Genomic DNA, 20,360 nt, shown 5'->3' on the forward strand with positions numbered 1-20,360 from the left:
AGAGAGAGAAACATCCCATATTTAATTAGTAAAACTACAAAAGTTTGATTGCTAGTCAAAAATCTGGCACAACTATAGCGAAAAGTAGAGGTTAGCGCAAAGATGTTACCTCAGCAACCACTGGAGCACCTTTTTCAGTTAGGACCGTTGAACGATACATCAAAAACAGTAACGATATTGTCATTATGATTAAAATATTTTATATTTACTTATCGAAATTGTATGTAAAAACTCTTCGTTTTAAAATAGTTGTCATTTGGTTTACTGTGCTGGGAGGGAGAACCATAAAATAAATATAGGCCTAAGTTATATTTAAAAAAAAAAAAAAAACGGCACGACGAATCTCCTCAGATTTCGCTCTGAAAATGTAGCCATGTTCATTTGAAAAGGTGCAGCTATTAGTATAATAGTTAGGCTGTTTATTACACTTTTACTTTCACTTAAAATGTACTATAATACATTAACTTTGCAATTGAGTTAAAAACAAAGGCTAGCCTATATGAATTTGCCATTCATATCGGATCTCGTCCGGGGTGATGTATTCCATAGTCATTCCTGCTGAAACCCAAAACATCGATGAGTGACATGCTGCAGGAATGCCGAAAATATGCGCGACTTTCCAAAAGCGCATCCCAACACATCCATCCATCACACAGGCGTGACGTCAGAGCTCCGGGTTCGGGATCAGCCTCCCGTTAAGAAGCACATTCTAGTCTGAGATCCTGTGCATTTGAGAACAGCCTTCGCGAGCTGTGGGCGATCCGACCCTCCTCTTCATTTTCATCTCCATCACTACAGCATCAAGGAGAATCCCTGCTTTTCTGAAGAGACCTTTAAAATCCCTTTGCTTCCACTTTCATTCACCAGTTTTGTGATGTATTGAGGGAGTTTGGAAACTTTTGGGGAGTTTGGTAAGTTTTTTCCCCCCTCCTATGTTATTGATAAACGTATTTAAGGAGAAAGTTGTTATTATTGTTCTTGAATTTGAGCAGTATTAGATAAATGTAATGATGAATATGTAAACACTGACCTATTTTCAGCTGCTCTGATCACTTTTTCCATAGACGTTTGTATGGTGATTTCATTTTTTCCACCACCCTGTTATTGTGCTCTTTTAAAGTTGATTGGGATGATACTTTTTATCTTTTGTTGAGAAATCCAGATCACGTGCAAGACCTCTGGGACTTTTTTTTAGTGGGCATTTTTATGTTTATCTACCTAAATCACGTTATGTGCTTAAAAGAATACATTTAGAAGATTAAGTGAGATTGGCAGATGTTCAGAAAGCATCCCACTTGACACGTTTTCACCATAAAAAGTGTTTTTTAAGACCTTATTTTTGCTTTTTCATTCAGCTTTACTTAAATTCTTACACTATTACAACACCAAACCCAAGATAACATGTGCCTGCATGCTTTTGACTCACACACTTTGCATGTCCATTCACCTATTATTTTATATTTATTTGTTAAAAATGCTTATTTTTCGAAGTTAAAAGTTGCTCGTGACCAAGTGTATTTCTTAGTTACATATCGTTATTACTTGAGTTACCTTTTTGCCCTATAGTTGATTTCAGGTGGTCCTGCCATGTGATGGGTGCCTTTTGAAAAGTGCAAATGTAGTCGTAATTAATATAAGCTCATGCTTAATATATGACATTTTTTATTGAGTCACACTGCAGGACGGTGCTTGAAATGTCAGGGTGATATCAATGAACAACTTGTAGCTACTCAATGTGCAAATATTTTGTGAGCTGCTTGTTCTTGCGTTGGTAATTCTTCATAATAACGCTCAATGTATATAACACAGACATCAAGCACAATGCTAAAGTCAGCATAAATATCTGGATGTGAAGTCTGAGTTTGTCCAGGCACAACAGGGGGCGCAGGAACCCCGCGGAAAGGTTTTTCCACCCCTGATGTGCAGGATCCTAAATCAGGCAGATTTCCAGAGAATTGCATATAGTCTATGAACTCACAGTTTCCGACCTTAAACAGATGAATCAGTGGGTTCACAATGACATACAGCATATGCAGTTTATAATGGTTTTACGATTAGAGAGTGTTTTTCTAAGACCCACAGTGAGTTATTTTAATTAGTGACCTTGTTTTATAAACATTTCCCAAAAAGTTTTGGAGTATTAACCATGGAAATAACTTTTTTTCCCCTCTGCTGACCAGAGAAACAGCTGGAATTTTGAATGAAGACATAATTAAAATCAGATTTGAATGAGATCTCTTGCAGTGCTGGAGTCACAGTGCATACTCTTTTATTTTTGGATTGATTTATGAGCAGAGTGTGTGTAATATGGTTGATTTTTCAGATTGATTGATGCTCTGCTGATATTGGGGTGAAGATGTCGGTCAGGCGGTTGGCAGCGGCCGCTCTCTTAACACTCGCAGTACTGTCATCAGTGAGAGCTCAAGGTAAAAAAAGCCAACCAATCCATCCCCATTCACCCTGTTACATTAAAAATACATTATTCCAACCGTTTAGATCATAGTCTATTATTTCTAAAAAAAATATATATATTAACTGTGCAATAACATTTGTCTGTGTTTAAGTGTGTTCATTATTTTTCATTCTCCTTAAAAATGAATCAAACTAGTTTCCGTTAATGTACTTTTAGACATAGAGATTTGCTCTCCTATAAGATTTGTTTAAAACCATTTGTGATTTTAATGCATGACAGCACAGGATATTTTATTAGATCTGTTTTTTCAGCATCCGATTCTTCCAAATGATCCACTGTAATATCCTTAAATGGCAAATTATAGGATAGAGCATGTAAGGCCAAATCCAGCAATCGTTTAGTATTGAATATGACTTGGTTTTAAATATTTTCCATATGCAACTTAAGACCCGTGATCATTTGCTGGATACCAGACGTCTCAGCCAGACAGACTTTTTCCTCCAGTAAAACATTTTTTCATTTATCTGAGTATTTACTGTATATCTTTCAGTAACTGAGCTCTTGGTAGGTTTGAACAGTCTTGCAGGCAGTAAAACTGTGACTTAGCCATATCAAATCATTGAATAAACGACAGGGTGTTAAAGCGCACATTGCCAGAGTTCAGTGGAAAGTATAGTGGAACATTTTACAGCTTTTATTGTAGAAAAAAAATCACGTGGAGGCCAAGTTTCCCTTCCCCACTTTCCGTACTCATAGGGAACAAAAAGACAAAATATGAGCTTTATTTTTTCTTCTTCTTATATATAGGAAAAATAGAGTTATTTCTCAATGCTCTTGTAAAAATAAGAAAAGTCTTTGTTAAAACACGTTCCACTGATATAAAATCCGACTGGCAAACAAATACCGTAACTGACGTTATCACTTATCACTCGACATGGTTATGATTAGCAAAATAAACGATGTTAAATGATCTTCGAAGTTTGGTTGCGCCAAAACTGTTTTGGGTTGGATGGACCCAAAAAAGAAAGGAAAATCTAGAATGGGTGATGAGAGTTAACGGTTGTGTTGGACCCATTTGGAGTCAGAAATGGATCCCATTGTGACGTCTGGTCAGCCAGGTTGGTAAATCTTGATTTTGGCGAACCTGTTCCCGGTCAAGCTTAAGCCCTGGTCAAAATTTGACCAGAGCCGCAGCTTCACAAAATATTTTATTGTGATATTCCGACAAGCACACACGACTTCTATGTTCCACACAGACACTGACTTTCGAAACACAATGCAACACAAAACACCACGAGAATATCACTTTAAAATATTTCTCTACAGTCCTCTACGTGTGCGTCTTGTACATGAAGTCCTTTTAGTCCCACAAGTTGTTGCAGACAACTTTTCATGTACAAGTGCATGAGTCTTCTAGTTGATCTAGACTGGTCACCTCTTTTTGTTTATATATTCACTTGTTTGTCACTATCCTGTATTTTCACATTAAAGGTTGTCGTTGTGCAGTGGTTTGCAATGGAAAGCGACCACCCGTTATTGTCAACGTCTTTCTAGTCTATTGTACAATCAACACTTCTTGTCTATCTGTGACGTCAACTATTGAAATAGTGTTGGGTTGACTGCATGCACGTCACGAGTTATGGCCCGATGTAATGTTTTGTCGAGGTCTTTGTGGAACGCGCTTTACGTGTCTATGCTTGAGTAGTCAATGGCCCTACGGTCAGACGGCTCAAACAGATGTCATTTTGACCCAAAATGGCCGTCGTCCACGTTTGTTTCATGTTGCCTTGAGTCCTTCCCCAACAATGAACTTCACTGTTGGGATTTCGTCCATAAACCTGTGTGCTCTTCTCATAAATACAGCTTTTGGAAGGGTTTCTTGGAAATAACTTGATTCACCTCCTCTTTCCACAGTAATGCCTCCATCAGACTTGAGGTTTAAGATTTTAAATGAAAACACAGTGCAAATGATATGGAAGCAACCGCTGTCAAGGACCGAGGGCTTCAGAGTACAAGTGACATCAGATTCAGGTTGGTGAAACGGTTTATTGCCAACATGAAACTTTTGCTAGGTTTTACGCCAGTGGCGTGTTTCAGACTGGAAATTGATACTCAACAAGGGAAAAGAAGTGACAGAACTCATTTTTATCCATTGCAAATTGACTGGATTCTGAATAAGTTGGCGCTCCATACCAGAAAATGCGTAGCATGAAAGAAAATTCATGTTGGCTAACACTAAGGGTTGTTCAGACCTGCAAGGGTTGTCTCATGATCTATTGCCATTGAGCCCATGAGCGAAGCACTTAACCTAAGGTTAGTCGTGGGGAACCGTAGTAAGTGTACTTTTATGTTGCTTGAGATAAGAAAGCATCTGGTAAACGACAAGTAACCTTTAAACTCACTGCCACGGGCAACTCTAGGGAAATGAGTTCTGGCGTGCCCTTCAAAAATGATTTAAACATGGACTGTTACTCATCGCTTGTCTTGGGAAGTCATTAACGTTTCCCTAATCTAAGTCTTGTGTGTCTAGACTAGATTTATCTACTTATAAATGAAGGTTGGCGAGATGTTATCTTCATGTAGAATGTATATCATGATATGACATTTAAACATTGAACATGCAAATGTTCCCTTCTCTCTGTAGAAGAGCCTAAGGAATTCACACTTCCTCCATCCTCAACCAAAACCTCCATCCGAGATTTGACCCCTGATGTGGATTATGTTGTTACGATAACTTCATATTCTGGATCTGAGGAGAGTATACCAATCTCTGGTCAGATTACAAGTAAGTGGCAGGGCATCTTATTCCTCGAATATGTCATTGGGTTCCCCTGGTCATGGAAATGATTTGGGGAAAAAAATCCTGTTATACACTGTACACTTTAAATTTGTGGTTATGTTCATGTTATAATATATTTATTTGACTATAAATGGCTTTTTGTCATTGGAATCTCTATAAAAGAAAGCATGGAAATGTATTGGCCGAAGGGTATTAATGGAAGGAATACATTTGCCTTCTTATTTATTGATTTATTGTTTTCTGTTTTAGTCCAATCAAGTGGTTTCGAAGGAGGTACCAGGAAAACACCGGTCTCAGATTCAGTCAGTAAGTACACACCTCCAGGCTCTTTCCATTGCTTCTGTGGCTGTTGCTGCATTTTATTGGGAGTTTCCAAACTAGTCAGTACGCAAATGTGTGTATGCCTTTCTTTCTTTTCAAATTTATGACTCCTGATAACAATTTGGCTTGTTAGTCAGCATTAACCTTTCCAGACATGATACATTTGAGCCAACGTTTCCAGCATGGCTTTTGGGTGAGAGTTTGTAAGTGGCCCCTTTCGCCTGGTTTGAAATAAAAACCTGAACCTCTCACAGTGCAGAAAGTGGAAAGCATTACAGCTTCTCTCTTTACAAGAGCGCTGTGGTCTCGTCCTCCAGATGAAGGTGAACAGCTTTACTTTTCCTTTCCTACATTAAGCAGAAGTGGAAAATCCAAACACCCCCAACCCCACCCCCCCCCACCACCACCACCCCACCCGAATACCATAACGGTTAGTTACCATGCCTTCTGCAGACGACTCGCTAACAAAACCCAGTTTCAATGCTCCAGTGCTTCCATTCTGCAGGCGCAAGTGGAAAAAAGTGAATCTAATTACGGTAATAAAGGAAGGCAAGCTACGATTTGTCAACAATATCCTTTCCCATCTTCCATAAGGGTTTGCCAACATGTCCTCAAAGATGTAGCCGATACAATCCTTTCAAGGGCAGAAAATTCCACAAATTGTGATTGAGGGCAAATATGATTGAAAGATGAGGAATTTTTCCAAACCGTATGGAGGATTAAGATTAATGGAGTTGAAGAGAGAGAGAAGGACTAGTAATGACTCGCCTAATAGCATTTCTTATAGAGACATACTCAACCCATGTGTCAATCTGGAATGAGTTGCAACTGGTGTGTATTGCGTAATAGATAAATGTGATGCTGTTATAAAGGGGATCCCCTTTGTATTTGTTCGCACAGTATCAACTAACACATTAACCTTTTTACATTTTTACAACATTTGAGATGTACAAACCAAGGTCTTGAACATTGGGGGGGACCAATTTATTTTATTTTTATAAAGCATAAAGAAATTCTAGGTCTAATTCTAGTTGGGAAATAATCGTTCGGGACTATTTGCAAACAATATTTGCATTCATTTGCGTCAAATATATTATTAGTCCCGGGATTCTTCGCATTAGTGAATAAATACATAGATCTACTATTTGAATTCCCCAGTGGTCTGGTGGTAGAATTTTTGTAAACCGTGTCAAAGGTTTCGGGTTCTAATACGCTCCCATATAGTTTTTTTTCTTCTTTTTCATTAAAATCAAACATGTTCATCAATGATTGTATATTAAGAACAGGGACACGTTTGTGTGCATTTTGTTTTGTGATTTCACCGGAAAGAATAGTCTCTCTCCCCAAACGGCGTTAGGCGATGACGTGCTCGTCTGTGTGTGAAGACCGCCTACTTTGATTTGATTGGCCATTTCAATCATTTTGACATTGACGAGCACTGTTAGACCACTGAGGCAAACCAGACTAAAATGTAACCTTTTGTCATCCTAACAACAACATGAAGTGCAGCAGAGCAGTGCAAGAATCTCAAATATTGGGAGGGACAATTTGGCCATTTCTAATTATTGAGGAGGACTTGTCTATCTAATGTTGTGTGATAGAAACATACCACGCAAATGTATGTTATAATACTAAAAGATATGGTCTTTTTCTGAAATGGAAAAATAGGTCAGAATTTTGAGTTATGTGCCAAATGTGTCTGCCCAAATTCTTGAATGGTTTATATTTTAGAAGCTTCGCATCCTTTTCAAAAATTCATCCCCTTATCTTAAGTCAAACTTGTCTAGGGCAGAGTTTGTTAGCTGCTGACTCATCGACCTCTCATTCTTTTTCCCAGAATGCTCTGTGAGTTCCATTGCTGACCTTGTATTCCTGGTGGACGGTTCTTGGAGTGTCGGGCGGGACAATTTTAAATTCATCCGCAGCTTCATAGCAGCCATGGCAGGCGCATTTGATCTTGGAGAGGACAAGACTAGAGTGGGCGTGGTTCAGTACAGCACGGACACCAGAACCGAGTTTAACCTTAACCAGCACTTCAAACGGGTCGATCTGCTCAGAGCCATTAACAATCTGCCATACAAAGGTGGCAACACAATGACAGGTACCAAATTTATACTTATGTTTTCATAGTGAAGCCTACAGATCCTAGTCTCCAAGCCTAGTCTCAATGATTGTTTTTTTGTGTGTGTGTGCAGGCGAAGCCCTGGACTACCTGTTGAAAAACATGTTCACGGAGACCACCGGTGCTCGTAAGGGATTCCCCAGAGTAGCCGTAGTTATCACAGATGGGAAATCTCAGGATCCTGTGGAGGGTTACGCAAAGAAGTTGAAGAACGCTGGAGTTGAAATCTTCACTTTGGGTATGTGGTCATTCATCACTGCGGTCTTTCACGGTCTGTATTTCTTCTTCATTCGCACAGAACTGGGCAGCCTTCAAGAAATCCATCCGCACAAAAGAAATCCTTGAAAGGAATTTTGAGAAATAATGCCATTATTTATTGTTTTTATTCAGGGATCAAAGAAGCAGATGAGGAAGAGTTGAAACAAATGTCTTCAACGCCCTACAGAACACACGTGTACACTGTGCCAAACTTCGATATGATCAAAGCTGTGGAGAAATCACTCATCACGCAGGTGTGCACCAGTGTGGATGACCAGCTCAACTCGCTGGCTAGCGGCGAGGAAGGTAAACAAACAATAACAATTGTAAATCTGCTGTAGCAGGTTTATTAAACACAACCCCGAGCATTAAACATGACCCCATTTGTCTTCTTTTTGTTTGTTTGCAGCCGTTGAACCAGCGTCAAACTTGCAAGTCACAGAGGTTGCGTCCAAGTCAATGCGGGTGACGTGGGATGCATCTATAGGGGAAGTGACTGGATACAAGGTGCAGATGGTTCCCATGTTGGCTGGCAGCAAACGTCAGGATCTGTACGTTGGCTCGACTCAGACCTCTGTGAATGTGAGAGATTTGTCCCCTGATACCGAGTATGAAATCAGCCTGTTTGCACTCAAAGGTCTAACGCCTAGTGAGGCAGTTATGGCGATGGAGAAAACCCAGCCTTTAAAAGTATCGTTAGGTGAGGAAATGTCCACACTTTTTAACCATCCACTGTAATCCATTGATTAAATAGTTGTTTCATCCGCAAGCTCTTTTTGCTTCTAGAATGTTCTCTTGGTGTGGATGTACAAGCCGACGTCGTTCTTCTGGTCGACGGTTCCTACAGTATCGGTCTTGCGAACTTCGCTAAAGTTCGAGCTTTCTTGGAAATCCTGGTGAACACCTTTGACATTGGGGCTGACAAGGTTCAAATCAGCTTGGTCCAGTACAGCCGAGACCCACACACTGAGTTCTACCTGAACAGCCACATCGATCTGAGCGCTGTGGTCAAAGCCGTGAGAACGTTCCCCTACCGCGGTGGCTCCACGAACACCGGCAAAGCTATGAAGTATGTGAGAGAGAGGATTTTCATTTCAAACAGAGGCGCTCGTGCGAATGTACCTCGTGTTACGATTCTGATCACAGATGGGAAGTCCTCGGATGCTTTCAAAGACTCGGCGGCTAAGCTTAGGAACTCGGATGTGGAGATTTTCGCAGTGGGCGTGAAAGATGCCGTCCGCTCGGAGCTGGAGGCGATTGCTAATACTCCAGTGGAGACCCACGTGTACACCGTAGAGGACTTTGATGCTTTCCAGAGGATTTCCAATGAGCTAACCCAGTCCATCTGTCTGAGAATTGAGCAAGAGCTTCTGAACATCAAGAGGAGAAGTGAGTATCACTTGACTTTACCACTAACTGCTGTTAAATTTGTTGGGCTCTCTGTCTGGACGTCGTGCATGGAACCATATGTTTCAAACTCTGGTTTTGTACCAATTTGTACAAAAGTTTAAAGGTTTAGTTGACGAAAAATGAAAATGTCTTTCTTTTCAAAAAATAACTTATTTAGCAGAATGTCCAAGCTGCTCATTTCCAAACGATAAAAATAGTAAGCACAAGCTGTCAAGCTCCAAGAATAAACAAAAAAACAAGTCATAAAATCATCTAAAATCATGCAATAGCTTGGTGCCGGAAACAGGCCAACTTAAAATCTATTAGGTAAAATACAGCCTGAGCGCGTAACCTTTTTTGCCATTAAATTAGGATGTGAACAATTTCTCTTGGGAAACCGAAGGGAGAGGTCTCATATATTTCAATTCTGCTCTCCCTTCTAGGTCTGATTGCACCCAGGTCTCTGACCTTCTCAGAGGTGACCTCCAGGAGTTTCCGAGCTTCTTGGGTAACAGATGCCGAGGATGTGCAGTCCTATCTGGTGCAATACAAGCCTGATGCTGACACAGAAGTGGGCTACATCTCCGTCTCTGTGCCGGGAGACACCACCACGACTGCCTTACATCACCTTACGCCTGTCACAAAGTATGAGGTCAAGGTTTACGCCCAATACGAGAAGGGAGAAAGCTTTCCTCTATCAGACTTTGAGACCACACTAGAAGGTTAGTGACTGTTATATATAAATGTTAGTTTAGCTAATTACTATTGGCATTTCTTTTGGAACTTTTAAAGGACTATTGTTCTTTCTTTGGCGCAACACAAATGTTTTTTTAAAGAATATCCTGGCCATTGAACCTGATGAATGTTAGGGTAAACTGTTCCTTTACTGACCTATATGTTCCAATTTGTGCAGAACAAGGATCTGTGAACAACCTGAGGGTGTCCGAAGAGACCACAAGCAGTCTCCGTGTCTCATGGGGGGAGGCTCCTGGTCCAGTAGTGCGGTATAGACTCACGTATGTTCCAGTCCAAGGGGATAGTGTGTTGCTAGAAACTGCAACAGTTGGCCTTGAGACCACCATCGTTCTGCAGCAACTTTACCCAGTTACGACATACCGTGTCTCTGTGGCAGCCGAATACCCATCAGGTGTTGGACCTCAGATGCAGATCGATGGAACAACCAAAGAAGGTGATTGGAATAACTTAAAGTTTTTACATTCATCTAGGTCATTGTAAATTGTTCCTTGATTATTAGTGTGACGTGTGCCCACTCATTCTAGGATTTGCATTGGTTGTTTCCCAGGCATTTATAGACTCACAAAACGCTGGAGGGTGTGAATCTCTGGTATTTCAGAAAACTGGTGTAAAGTTTTACAGTGATTGTTTGAACACCTTAAGTGAATGGAAAATCAAGTTGATTTTGACAAAAACTCGATGAGACATTTCCCAGAATTTCTTTCGTTGAGTTGGCGAATAATGTCTGTTTGGTTAGGCAAAACCTCTGGGTTCTTTATCAAGGCTGAGAGTAGTTAGTGTCCAAGCATGAGCCAGCTGCGTCCTAATGGCTGCCTACAGCGATGCAGCTGCAGTCTGTCCGCAGTTATTATCTGCGAATGACAAATCCCAGGTCATGACTTTCAAATCCTGTGTTAAACTAGAGTTTAATCTCTACATTGTCCCTGTTCCAATCAACAGATTCAGTTTTTTTGCCACTCGCTAAAGACATGATTCCTCAAATCTTGTTGGGTTGTAGAGGTGTGCTTTTACGAAGTGATCAGACTTGTGAGTTTTCATCTGGTGGATGTACTAATACAGAATCTGTGTAGCATTACCTTAAGAACACAGTGTCTTAAACCCATTTTGGGTTCAGGGTTGGTGACTGGAAGGTTGCTGCTTGTTCAATCTGTATATTTCATCATTGTCAATCATTTGTAAATGATAATATATGGTGGGATCGAATCAGCAACCTACCAGCTTCTATTACTTTATCCAAAGAAGCGTACAGGAGCAACCTAGGATTAAAGGCACCTGGAAAATGACATTTGCACTAAGGCTTCTGAGTACCCAAGGATATATCCCAGGCATATCCCATTTCTTAAATGTGGAATTGCTGTAATTATATACTGTTTTGCGTAAATGCAAAATACATCCATCAAACTTTCTGTGAGTGCATTGCAGCTCAAGATTTGAGAAAGTACAGCCCTGGAAGGACTAGGGGCATTTTGAACATCCTCAGCTCCTGTCAGAAAGGATAAACAAATAGGTTGAACAGAGTCAAGATTATAATGCTCTTTCTTTTCTTCAGCCCAGATAAACAGCTCACAGGTCTTCTGGGGTTTCAGAGGAACGAATCTTGAGCTACAGTAACATGGCTACAGTATCCTCTAATGAAATGACCAGATCCAGAGCTTGCCCAAGACCTTAAATCACTGAATTCCGGTAATCTTATGTCACCGAATCTGGAGTGTTAGATTTGAGGGCCAAAGATTAGAGCCCAGAAAGAGTGAGCTTTAAGTGGTAGAAAACCACCCAAAAATGAAAATCCTGTCATCATGGAGTATAAAAGAAGTACTCTGAGATGTCAAGAGTACTTTTCCTCCATGCACTGAAAACATATTGTGACCACAAATTGAAGAACCATTAAGGTTGTCCAAATGAATCGAGCTCTATATGACTAAAGCTATATATGGGCCTGGCACGGATCAAATAAAATTATCAAAAATGGTGGATGAGCGAACAAAAGTCAAGTGACTGAAAAAGATGAGCTTCTAAAGTCTTGGAAAAGTGGTGCTTTTTGTCATTCGTGGAGAGATATATGGGTTTGCAAGAACAAGAAGTAAATTGTGTCAGAATTTTTGGAAGAAAGTTTCTTTAAGTGTGTTGTGGGTTTGCATTTGGTAGGCTAGAGATTTATCCTGGTGCATTATGGTGCAGTTCAGGGTCAAATTATGAAATGTGGACCGTCTAGTAAGCAGAAGTCCACATTCTCAAAATTTGACCTGTGAGGAGCATAGCATTATGGCTTGATTATAGACTTACGCTGAACAAAGTGAGATGGTGATTTCAGTTCCTCCATCCATCCATTCAGACTCGGTCAGCGGGAGCTGGGCTAGATGAAGTTCTCAATTGCAGAAAATGAGGTAATGCAGGAACTATGCAGCTTCGTCCCACTCTGGAACAAAGGAGCAGAGCAGTCACCCAGACATCTCTGTTCCTTCCTTTGCATCCTCGAGAGGATATGCATAAGGCAGAGCATGAAAGATTTCCGTTCTGTCCCCAATCGGATGCAGGTGTGTATTGACCGGGCTCTGGTCCAGTTGATGACCTAGTGTGTCCATTTGTAGAGCAGAGAAGGTATACAATACCAGATGCTATGTACATTTTGAGGTAATTCACACTGTCTTAGCTAATCATTGACTTGTCTGTGTGCAGCGAGTCCTCAGCAGATTCAATTACCTTAAAAAAGATGATTTCCAGCAAATCACTGTAGGAAAAAAGGGAAATGCTACATTGACACTATAATAGTTCCCATATTTCTTACTTAAATGATGTTACTTTTGTTGTAGTTTTTAAGCTATCCTGCTATCCTGAAGCTGTGCTCGAAGTGATGGTCTTGTATCGGTTAAATCCATTGCTCTGAAAGTGACGTTGAACACCGTGAAACTAAAATCGGCTGTTTTGTTTCACCGTCTCACAGAAGATTGAAAAATTAAACAAAAGAGTTCCCACATGCATATATACAAGAGACGTGAGTTATCATAATGTAAAGGCAAAAGTGCATGTGGAACGCATTACCTGCCTTGCGCTTTAGATAGTTTCCAAAGGGGTTTATTTGTATTATATTCTCGTCAGAGTAGCACCTGGCCTATTGAAGTGAGACTGATTACATAGCAGGATATTATACTGTTACACGTGGATATTGATTTAAAATAAAGACTTAATCAGCTATACAAACGGGCCAAAAGGTGTCTTTGTTCTCCAGTACATGGGTATCCTCAGAGGAGTTCCTGTTTGCCATCTGTCAAAGCGTGTAATGCATTCAAGCTGGTCTCGCTGTCCGGCTCATGAACCCGGAGATGTACGTAAAGCACAGATGAAGGGGACAACCGAGAGCTCTTTCAGCACCTGCACTTTCCCGGTGATTGACACGAGGTTAAACTTCAAAAACACTGCGGAAAATTTACTGCATGTGTATGGCCTGTCTCGGCTTTGGATTTCCGAGCAGCATGGGATGCTGGATTGGCTTTTTAAAATGGAAATGCATCTTTAAATGGATATAAAAGATCATTTGAATTTCAAGGCTCTTTTAAAGGCAGAGTCAAATAAAATCCTGCTGTTTGGGGCTTCAGAGAAGCTTATATGAAAGTCACATGTTGAGGGAAGATGTTAGAAGTCACATTGTTCGACAAGATGCACTGTTTCCAATTTGTGAAAATTGTGGGGACTTATAATCGTGTCAGGCAAGGATGAGACAGCACAGGAGGGGGTGAAAAGACAAGGATAGAGGGATGAGGAATGACTGGGGATTTGAGAAGGTATCAGACATCTGAGGAGAGCACTTTATGGTGGTTTTGTGGGGATTTGCTTTGTTTTGGAAAAATAAATAGGTTGGCAAGCGCTCGCTTCTCTGCTTCTTCTCCATAGTCTCAGTATATTGAAGTGATTTAAAACAGTCAGTGTGTATTTTGCATGTGTTTGAGCATCTTCATATAAGAGTTTGAAGATGAAAACAGTTCCCAAAACATGCATATTCGGTCATTAGATACTAACCCTCATGTCATTTAAAAAAAAAATGACGATGGCCAATGACTTCCATGGTATTTTTTTCAACTAAGGAAGTCAATTGCTACCATCAACTGTCTAGTTACCAACATCCTTCAAAATATCTTCAGTCTATCTTTACATCACTGAAAACGCCTGGAGATCATCCTGTATATCTGATGGTACGTCAATCTTCTTGAGACACTGTCACATCATTTAAGTAAAAGAATTTCATTGCATGTGATGGAAAATATTTGAAGGAGGACGGTCCCAAGATCCTTAAGTGGGTTACATGCTTTTTGGACTCTCTGTGCGGTTGGTTTTGAAAGTGTGTGTGTGTGTTGACTTTAGACTTTATTACCAGCTGTGAAGTTTAGTTTCATCTGAATGAATTAGTGCTCATTGCAGCCCTGACACACCTGCACCAGTGACACCAGAGACATCATGAGAAACGGCCCGTCTGCTTCAGGAAATATATCACAGATTATGGCCCAGGGTGATTCTGCTAAAACACAGCTTGGACTGAAATCTTGTTCTTGCTTATAATTTTCATATATAACTTATAATTGATTGCTCAGAACTTCTACCCGCCTTTTGTATATTAAAGTCCGTTTTTTGTTTTGCCTGCAGAATTGGGCTCACCGAGAGGCTTGATAACCAGTGATGTGACCGACACCAGCTTCATGGCATCATGGACGGCTGCTCCAGGAAGAGTGAGGCAGTATCGTGTCCGCTGGAGGTCTCTGTTCTCCGGGGAGTCTGGGGAGAAGCTGGTGCCTGGGGATATGACCAGCACACTGTTGGAGAACCTCTCCCCTGAAACACGCTACCAGGTGTCTGTGTTCGCATTGTATGACAGCGGGGATGGACAACCACTCGTGGGGGAGGAGACCACTGATGGTATGTTTTAATTGTTATTTTAGTTATTGTAGTAATCCCATATTTTCTAAATCAGGGTTTCCCAAATGGGGGTACTGCAGTATTACAATAAATAAGTAGGGCAGCACAATTATTCTACTGTATATAAAATACAATTTAAATTGCAATTTTTTACATTTCAAAAGGCTGCATTCATTTAAATACTCTCCTCCCATACATTTTGCATCCAAAAGGGAAACTCCCACAAATGCTTATACATGCAATAAGGTCAGCCTTTTCAGCGCTAATTTTTCAATCCGTGTCTTTAATAAATCCTAGGTAAATTAGGTTTTTAACGTCAAAAGAGGGTTTACACTTGCGCAAGCTGTTAGTAAATCTGGCCCTTAGGCTGTGTGTCCACCAAAGCGTTTTTTTCACACGGCTACTGGCGTATCCAATTGGTTTCAATGGGAGTGCCACATTTTTAGAACGCCATGAGCGTAACGAGACGCTGAGGGCTGTCACTTAAAAAAGGTTCTCAAATGACTGTAAAACTCTTTTTGGAAGATTTACAGTGCATCCCGAAAGTATTCACAGCGCTTCACGTTTTCCACATGTTACAGTCTTATTCCAAAATGGATCGAATTCATTATTTTATTTCTCAAGTCTACAAACAATACCCCATAACGACAATGTGAAAGAAGTTTGTTTGAAATCTTTGCAAGTTTATTAAAAATAAAAAGCGAGAAAAAAAAAGTATTCACAGCCTTTGCCATGAGCTCAGGTGCATTCTGTTTCCACTGATCATCCTTGAGATGTTTCTACAACTTGATCGGAGTCCACCTGTGGTAAATTCAGTAGATTGGACATGATTTGGAAAGGCACACACCTGTCTATATAAGGTCCCACAGTTAGCAGTGCATTTCAGAGCACAAACCAAGCCATGAAGTCCAAGGAATTGTCTGTAGACCTCCGAGACAGGATTGTATCGAGTCAACGATCTGGGGAAGGGTACAGAAAAATGTCTGCAGCATTAAAGGTCCCAATGAGCACATTGGCCTCCATCATACGTAAATGAAAGAAGTTTGGAACCACCAGGACTCTTCCTAGAGCTGGCCGCCCGGCCAAACTGAGCGACCTGGGGAGAAGGGCCTTAGTCAAGGAGGGGACCAAGAACCCGATGGTCACTCTGACAGAGCTCCAGGGTTTCTCGGTGGAGAAAGGAAAACCAGAAAAATAACCATCTCTACAGCATTCCACCAATCAGGCCTGTATGGTAGAGTGGCCAGACGGAAGCCACTCGTCAGTAAAAGGTTGTCTGGAGTTTGCCAAAAGGCACCTGAAGGACTCTCAGACCACGAGAAACAAAATTATCTGGTCTGATGAAACAAAGATTGAACTCTTTGGCCTGAATGGCAAGCGTCATGTCTGGAGGAAACCAGGCACCGCTCATCACCTGGCCAATACCATCCATGGTGGTGGCAGCATCATGCTGTGGGGATGTCTTTCAGCGGCAGGAACTGGGAGACTAGTCAGGATCGAGGGAAAGATGAATGCAGAAATGTACAGAGACATCCTTGATCAAAACCTGCTCCAGAGCGCTCTGGACCTCAGACTGGGCGCGAAGGTTCATCTTCCAACAGGACAATAACCTTAAGCACACAGCCAAGATAACAAAGGAGTGGCTACGGGACAACTCATGAGTGGCCCAGCCAGAGCCAAGACTCGAACCCAATTGAACATCTCTGGAGATATCTGAAAATTGCTGTGCGTCGACGCTCCCCATCCAACCTGATGGAGTTTGAGAGGTCCTACAAAGAAGAATGGGAGAAACTGCCCAAAAATAGGTGTGCCAAGCTTGTAGTATCATACTCAAGAAGACTTGAGGCTGTAATTGGTGCCAAAGGTGCTTCAAGAAAGTATCGAGCAAAGGCTGTGAATACTTATGTACATGTGAATTTTTTCATTTTTTATTTTTAATAAATTTGCAAAGGATTTCAAACAAACTTCTTTCACGTTGTCATTATGGGGTATGGGTTAGTTTGTAGAATTGAGGAAAAAATTGATGCATTTCATCCATTTTGGAATAAGGCTATAACAAAATGTGGAAAAAGTGAAGTGCTGTGAATACTTTCCGGATGCACTGTAATAGTGTTAACAGAACCCAATTATACAATTTGAGATGAAGCTGGAGTTTAGGTTGGGTTTGGGTTTGGGTTTGGGTTGGGGTTTAGGTTTAGATTAGGGTTATGGTTATCTTCAAATCTAGCAAACATCTTCTAGGAAAGAGAGATGGTTCTTAGGGTAATACAGACCTGACAGGACATGCACGCCTGTGCCTCGGGCTCAACCATTTAAAGTGCATCAATCGACAACCTACTGCAGTCTGTGGTACTCAGTTTGATCGACAGAAAGGAATGGAAAAGTAAAGAAACCTTTGATTTTGAGTTAGTTGAAAAATTATTGAAAGTTAGCGTGACTTCTTCAAGTTGTGGTTTTGAGCTTGGCACCAAATCTTGGCGAGTACAGTGAGTTTTGAGTTTCTGTGCAGTAGTCACTTGCCTCCGGGTGGAAAAAGTGAGCTGATCGCAGCACGGGTGCAGTGAACATCACCACTGCGGGAAAGAGCAGATTTAAAGGGTTGCATGTGTGCAGTGCAGCCCATAATATGAGCCGTATGTCGAATGGGATGCTGGCTGAAGCGTGGATGCGTTTTCTCTACCCAACTCAAATCGTGGAAACTTAACACCAGTGTGGGGATTGAAAAAGTACTGGAAAACTTTTGCTTCCTTTTGCCTCACTTGTGGTTTCACGTTCACCTCTAACCATCTCTGATTGTCTGTTTTCATTTCATTTGTCAGTTTTTGATTTATCCAGGCCGTTGAGGAAAGTCTAGTTGCATTTCAGTCAAATGTTCTTGTCTGTTTGTAGCTTCTGCCTCTGCCAAGGCTTTAGTGGTGTTTGATGAAACTGAACGAACCATGCGTGTGACATGGAAAGCCGCTCCAGGCCCCGTGGTCAGCTACAGACTCATGTACGTCTCTCAGGACGGCGGTAAAGAGATGACGATGAAGATCCCAGCCAACGTCACCACCACCATGCTGAGAAAACTGCAGTCCATGACCACCTACCTCATCACCGTGCATCCCATTTACAAACGAGGAGAAGGAAAAGCAAGGCAAGGAGTAGGAACCACACGTACGTTGGCCAGTAATTCAAAGCCCATGAGTCACAGATCTCTACAGACACAGGCACACATCACCACTTACACTGGAAAAAATGACGCTCTTCTTCAGTACAATACAGTTTTCCAGTATAAGTATCTAAACAATCTTAGATCAAGATGCATTTACTTGAGAAGCAAAATATAGTTGATGATAGTTGATAAATGATTAGAAAACAAGACTTAAAGGGTTAGTTCACCCAAAAATTTAAATTCTGTCATTAATTACTTACCCTCATGTCGTTGGACACCCGTAAGACCTCCGTTGATCTTCGGAACACAAATGAAGATATTTTAGTTGAAATCTGATGGCTCTGAAAGGCCTCCATTGGCACAATGGCACGGTTCACTCTCAAGACCCTTAAAAGGTACTAAAGACGTTGTTACAAAGTCCATCTCACTACAGTGGATAACTTTATGAATCGGCGAGAATAGTTTTTGTGCGCAAAAAAACCCTGAATAACGACTTATAAAGTGATGACGATTTCAAAACACGGCCTCATGAAGCTTCGAAGCGTTATGAATCAGTGAGTCGAATCAGCAGTTTGGATCGCCAAACTTCAGCAGTTTGGCGGTTTGACACGCGACCCGAATCATGATTCGACTCACTGATTCATAACGCTTCGAAGCTTCACAAGGCCGTGTTTTGAAATCGTCATCACTATATAAGTCGTTATTTAGGGTTTTTTTGCGCACAAAAACTATTCTCGCCGATTCATAAAGTTATTTTAGAACCACTGTAGTGAGATGGACTTTGTAACGACGTCTTTAGTACCTTTTAAGGGTCTTGAGAGTGAACTGTGCATTGTGCCAGTGGAGGCCTTTCAGAGCCATCAGATTTCCACTAAAATATCTTCATTTGTGTTCTGAAGATCAACGGAGGTCTTACGGGTGTCGAACGACATGAGGGTAAGTAATTAATGACAGAATTTTCATTTTTGGGTGAACTAACCCTTTAATATCAATTTGCTTCTCATGCAAATTTATCTTGATGTAAGAATGTTTACATATTTGTACTAGAAAGATAAAAGACTGAGGAACAACTTTTTTTTTTCTGTGTAGTTTTAGGGATTGGAACAAAGCCCTAAACTTAAAGTGTTGAATGACACTTTACATTAAAGGGACACTCCACTCTTTTTGAAAATAGGCTCATTTTCCAACTCCTCTAGAGTTAAACAGTTGAGTTTTACCGTTTTCGAATCAATTCAGCCGATCTCCGGATCTGGCGGTAGCACTTTTAGCATAGCTTAGCATAGATCATTGAATCTGATTAGCATCTCGCTCAAAAATGACCAAAGACTTTTGATATTTTTCATTTTTAAAACTTGACTCTTCTGTAGTTACATCGTGTACTAGGGCGATATATCTAGGAACTATACTTTCATTTCTGTGTAATAAACATATTACGCCAGAATGAGAGTATAGTTCCTAACCATATCGGCCTAGAAAATCGCAACTTTTCATTTTCCATCGGTCTTAGTACACGATGTAACTACAGAAGTGTCAAGTTTTAAATAGGAAAAATATCAAAACTCTTTGGTCATTTTTGAGCGAGATGCTAACGGTCAAATCAGATTCAATGATCTATGCTAAGCTATGCTAAAAGTGCTACCGCCAGATCCGGAGATCGGCTGAATGGATTCGAAAACGTTAAATCTCAACTGTTTAATTCTAGGGGAGTTGGAAAATGAGCCTATTTTTTGTTATGCATTGTGTTCAGATCATCAAGATTTTCACCTCATGAATGATAAAACGTACAGAAAAACACACAGACTTACATTGAAAGAGGGACCATATGAAGAGACCAGAAAATCATAATATTCAGACTTTTGCAACTGCATAGAAAAGTGTTAAAAAACACACTCGGAACACCTTCACAACTGCGTAACAATTTCCTGACCACCACCTAGCACCTTAGCATCATTCAAGTCACATACTATTTACTTATACTGTATAAAATATAAAAATCCAGTTGCATGGAATTTGACTGTATGAAATACAAAGTAAATTATGCCCACAGTGTTTTTTGCAGTATTTTGTTGCTGGATTGGGTTTGCATGTGCTGATATCGCCCCTTCTCTTCATCCGACAGTGTCACCATATAAAGCCCCAAGAAACCTACAGACCTCTGAACCTACCAAAACCAGTTTCCGTGTGACCTGGGACCACGCTCCCGGTGATGTACGAGGGTACAAAGTCACTTTCCATCCCAGCG

General features: G+C 40.8%; 2 protein-coding genes across 4 annotated transcripts in view; both read left to right on the forward strand.

Moving 5' to 3' along the window:
• Positions 1-20,360, forward strand: part of filip1b (filamin A interacting protein 1b) — a 107,440-nt gene that overhangs the window by 60,457 nt on the left and 26,623 nt on the right. The window lies entirely within an intron of this gene.
• Positions 845-20,360, forward strand: part of col12a1b (collagen, type XII, alpha 1b) — a 94,216-nt gene continuing 74,700 nt past the window's right edge. Inside the window, exons 1-15 of the mRNA XM_079830691.1 lie at positions 845-911; positions 2,324-2,426; positions 4,328-4,444; positions 5,058-5,198; positions 5,463-5,519; positions 7,372-7,635; positions 7,730-7,894; positions 8,047-8,220; positions 8,324-8,614; positions 8,701-9,303; positions 9,747-10,025; positions 10,217-10,492; positions 14,695-14,964; positions 17,854-18,120; positions 20,238-20,360. The exon at positions 20,238-20,360 is cut by the window's right edge and continues 70 nt beyond it. Coding sequence (XP_079686817.1) covers positions 2,357-2,426; positions 4,328-4,444; positions 5,058-5,198; positions 5,463-5,519; positions 7,372-7,635; positions 7,730-7,894; positions 8,047-8,220; positions 8,324-8,614; positions 8,701-9,303; positions 9,747-10,025; positions 10,217-10,492; positions 14,695-14,964; positions 17,854-18,120; positions 20,238-20,360 — 3,097 coding nt within the window. The 5' untranslated portion in view covers positions 845-911; positions 2,324-2,356. The remainder of the gene's footprint in view (positions 912-2,323; positions 2,427-4,327; positions 4,445-5,057; positions 5,199-5,462; positions 5,520-7,371; positions 7,636-7,729; positions 7,895-8,046; positions 8,221-8,323; positions 8,615-8,700; positions 9,304-9,746; positions 10,026-10,216; positions 10,493-14,694; positions 14,965-17,853; positions 18,121-20,237) is intronic.

This window comes from Gobio gobio, assembly GCF_949357685.1.
Source record: "Gobio gobio genome assembly, chromosome: 12".
Taxonomy (NCBI): Eukaryota; Metazoa; Chordata; class Actinopteri; order Cypriniformes; family Gobionidae; genus Gobio; species Gobio gobio.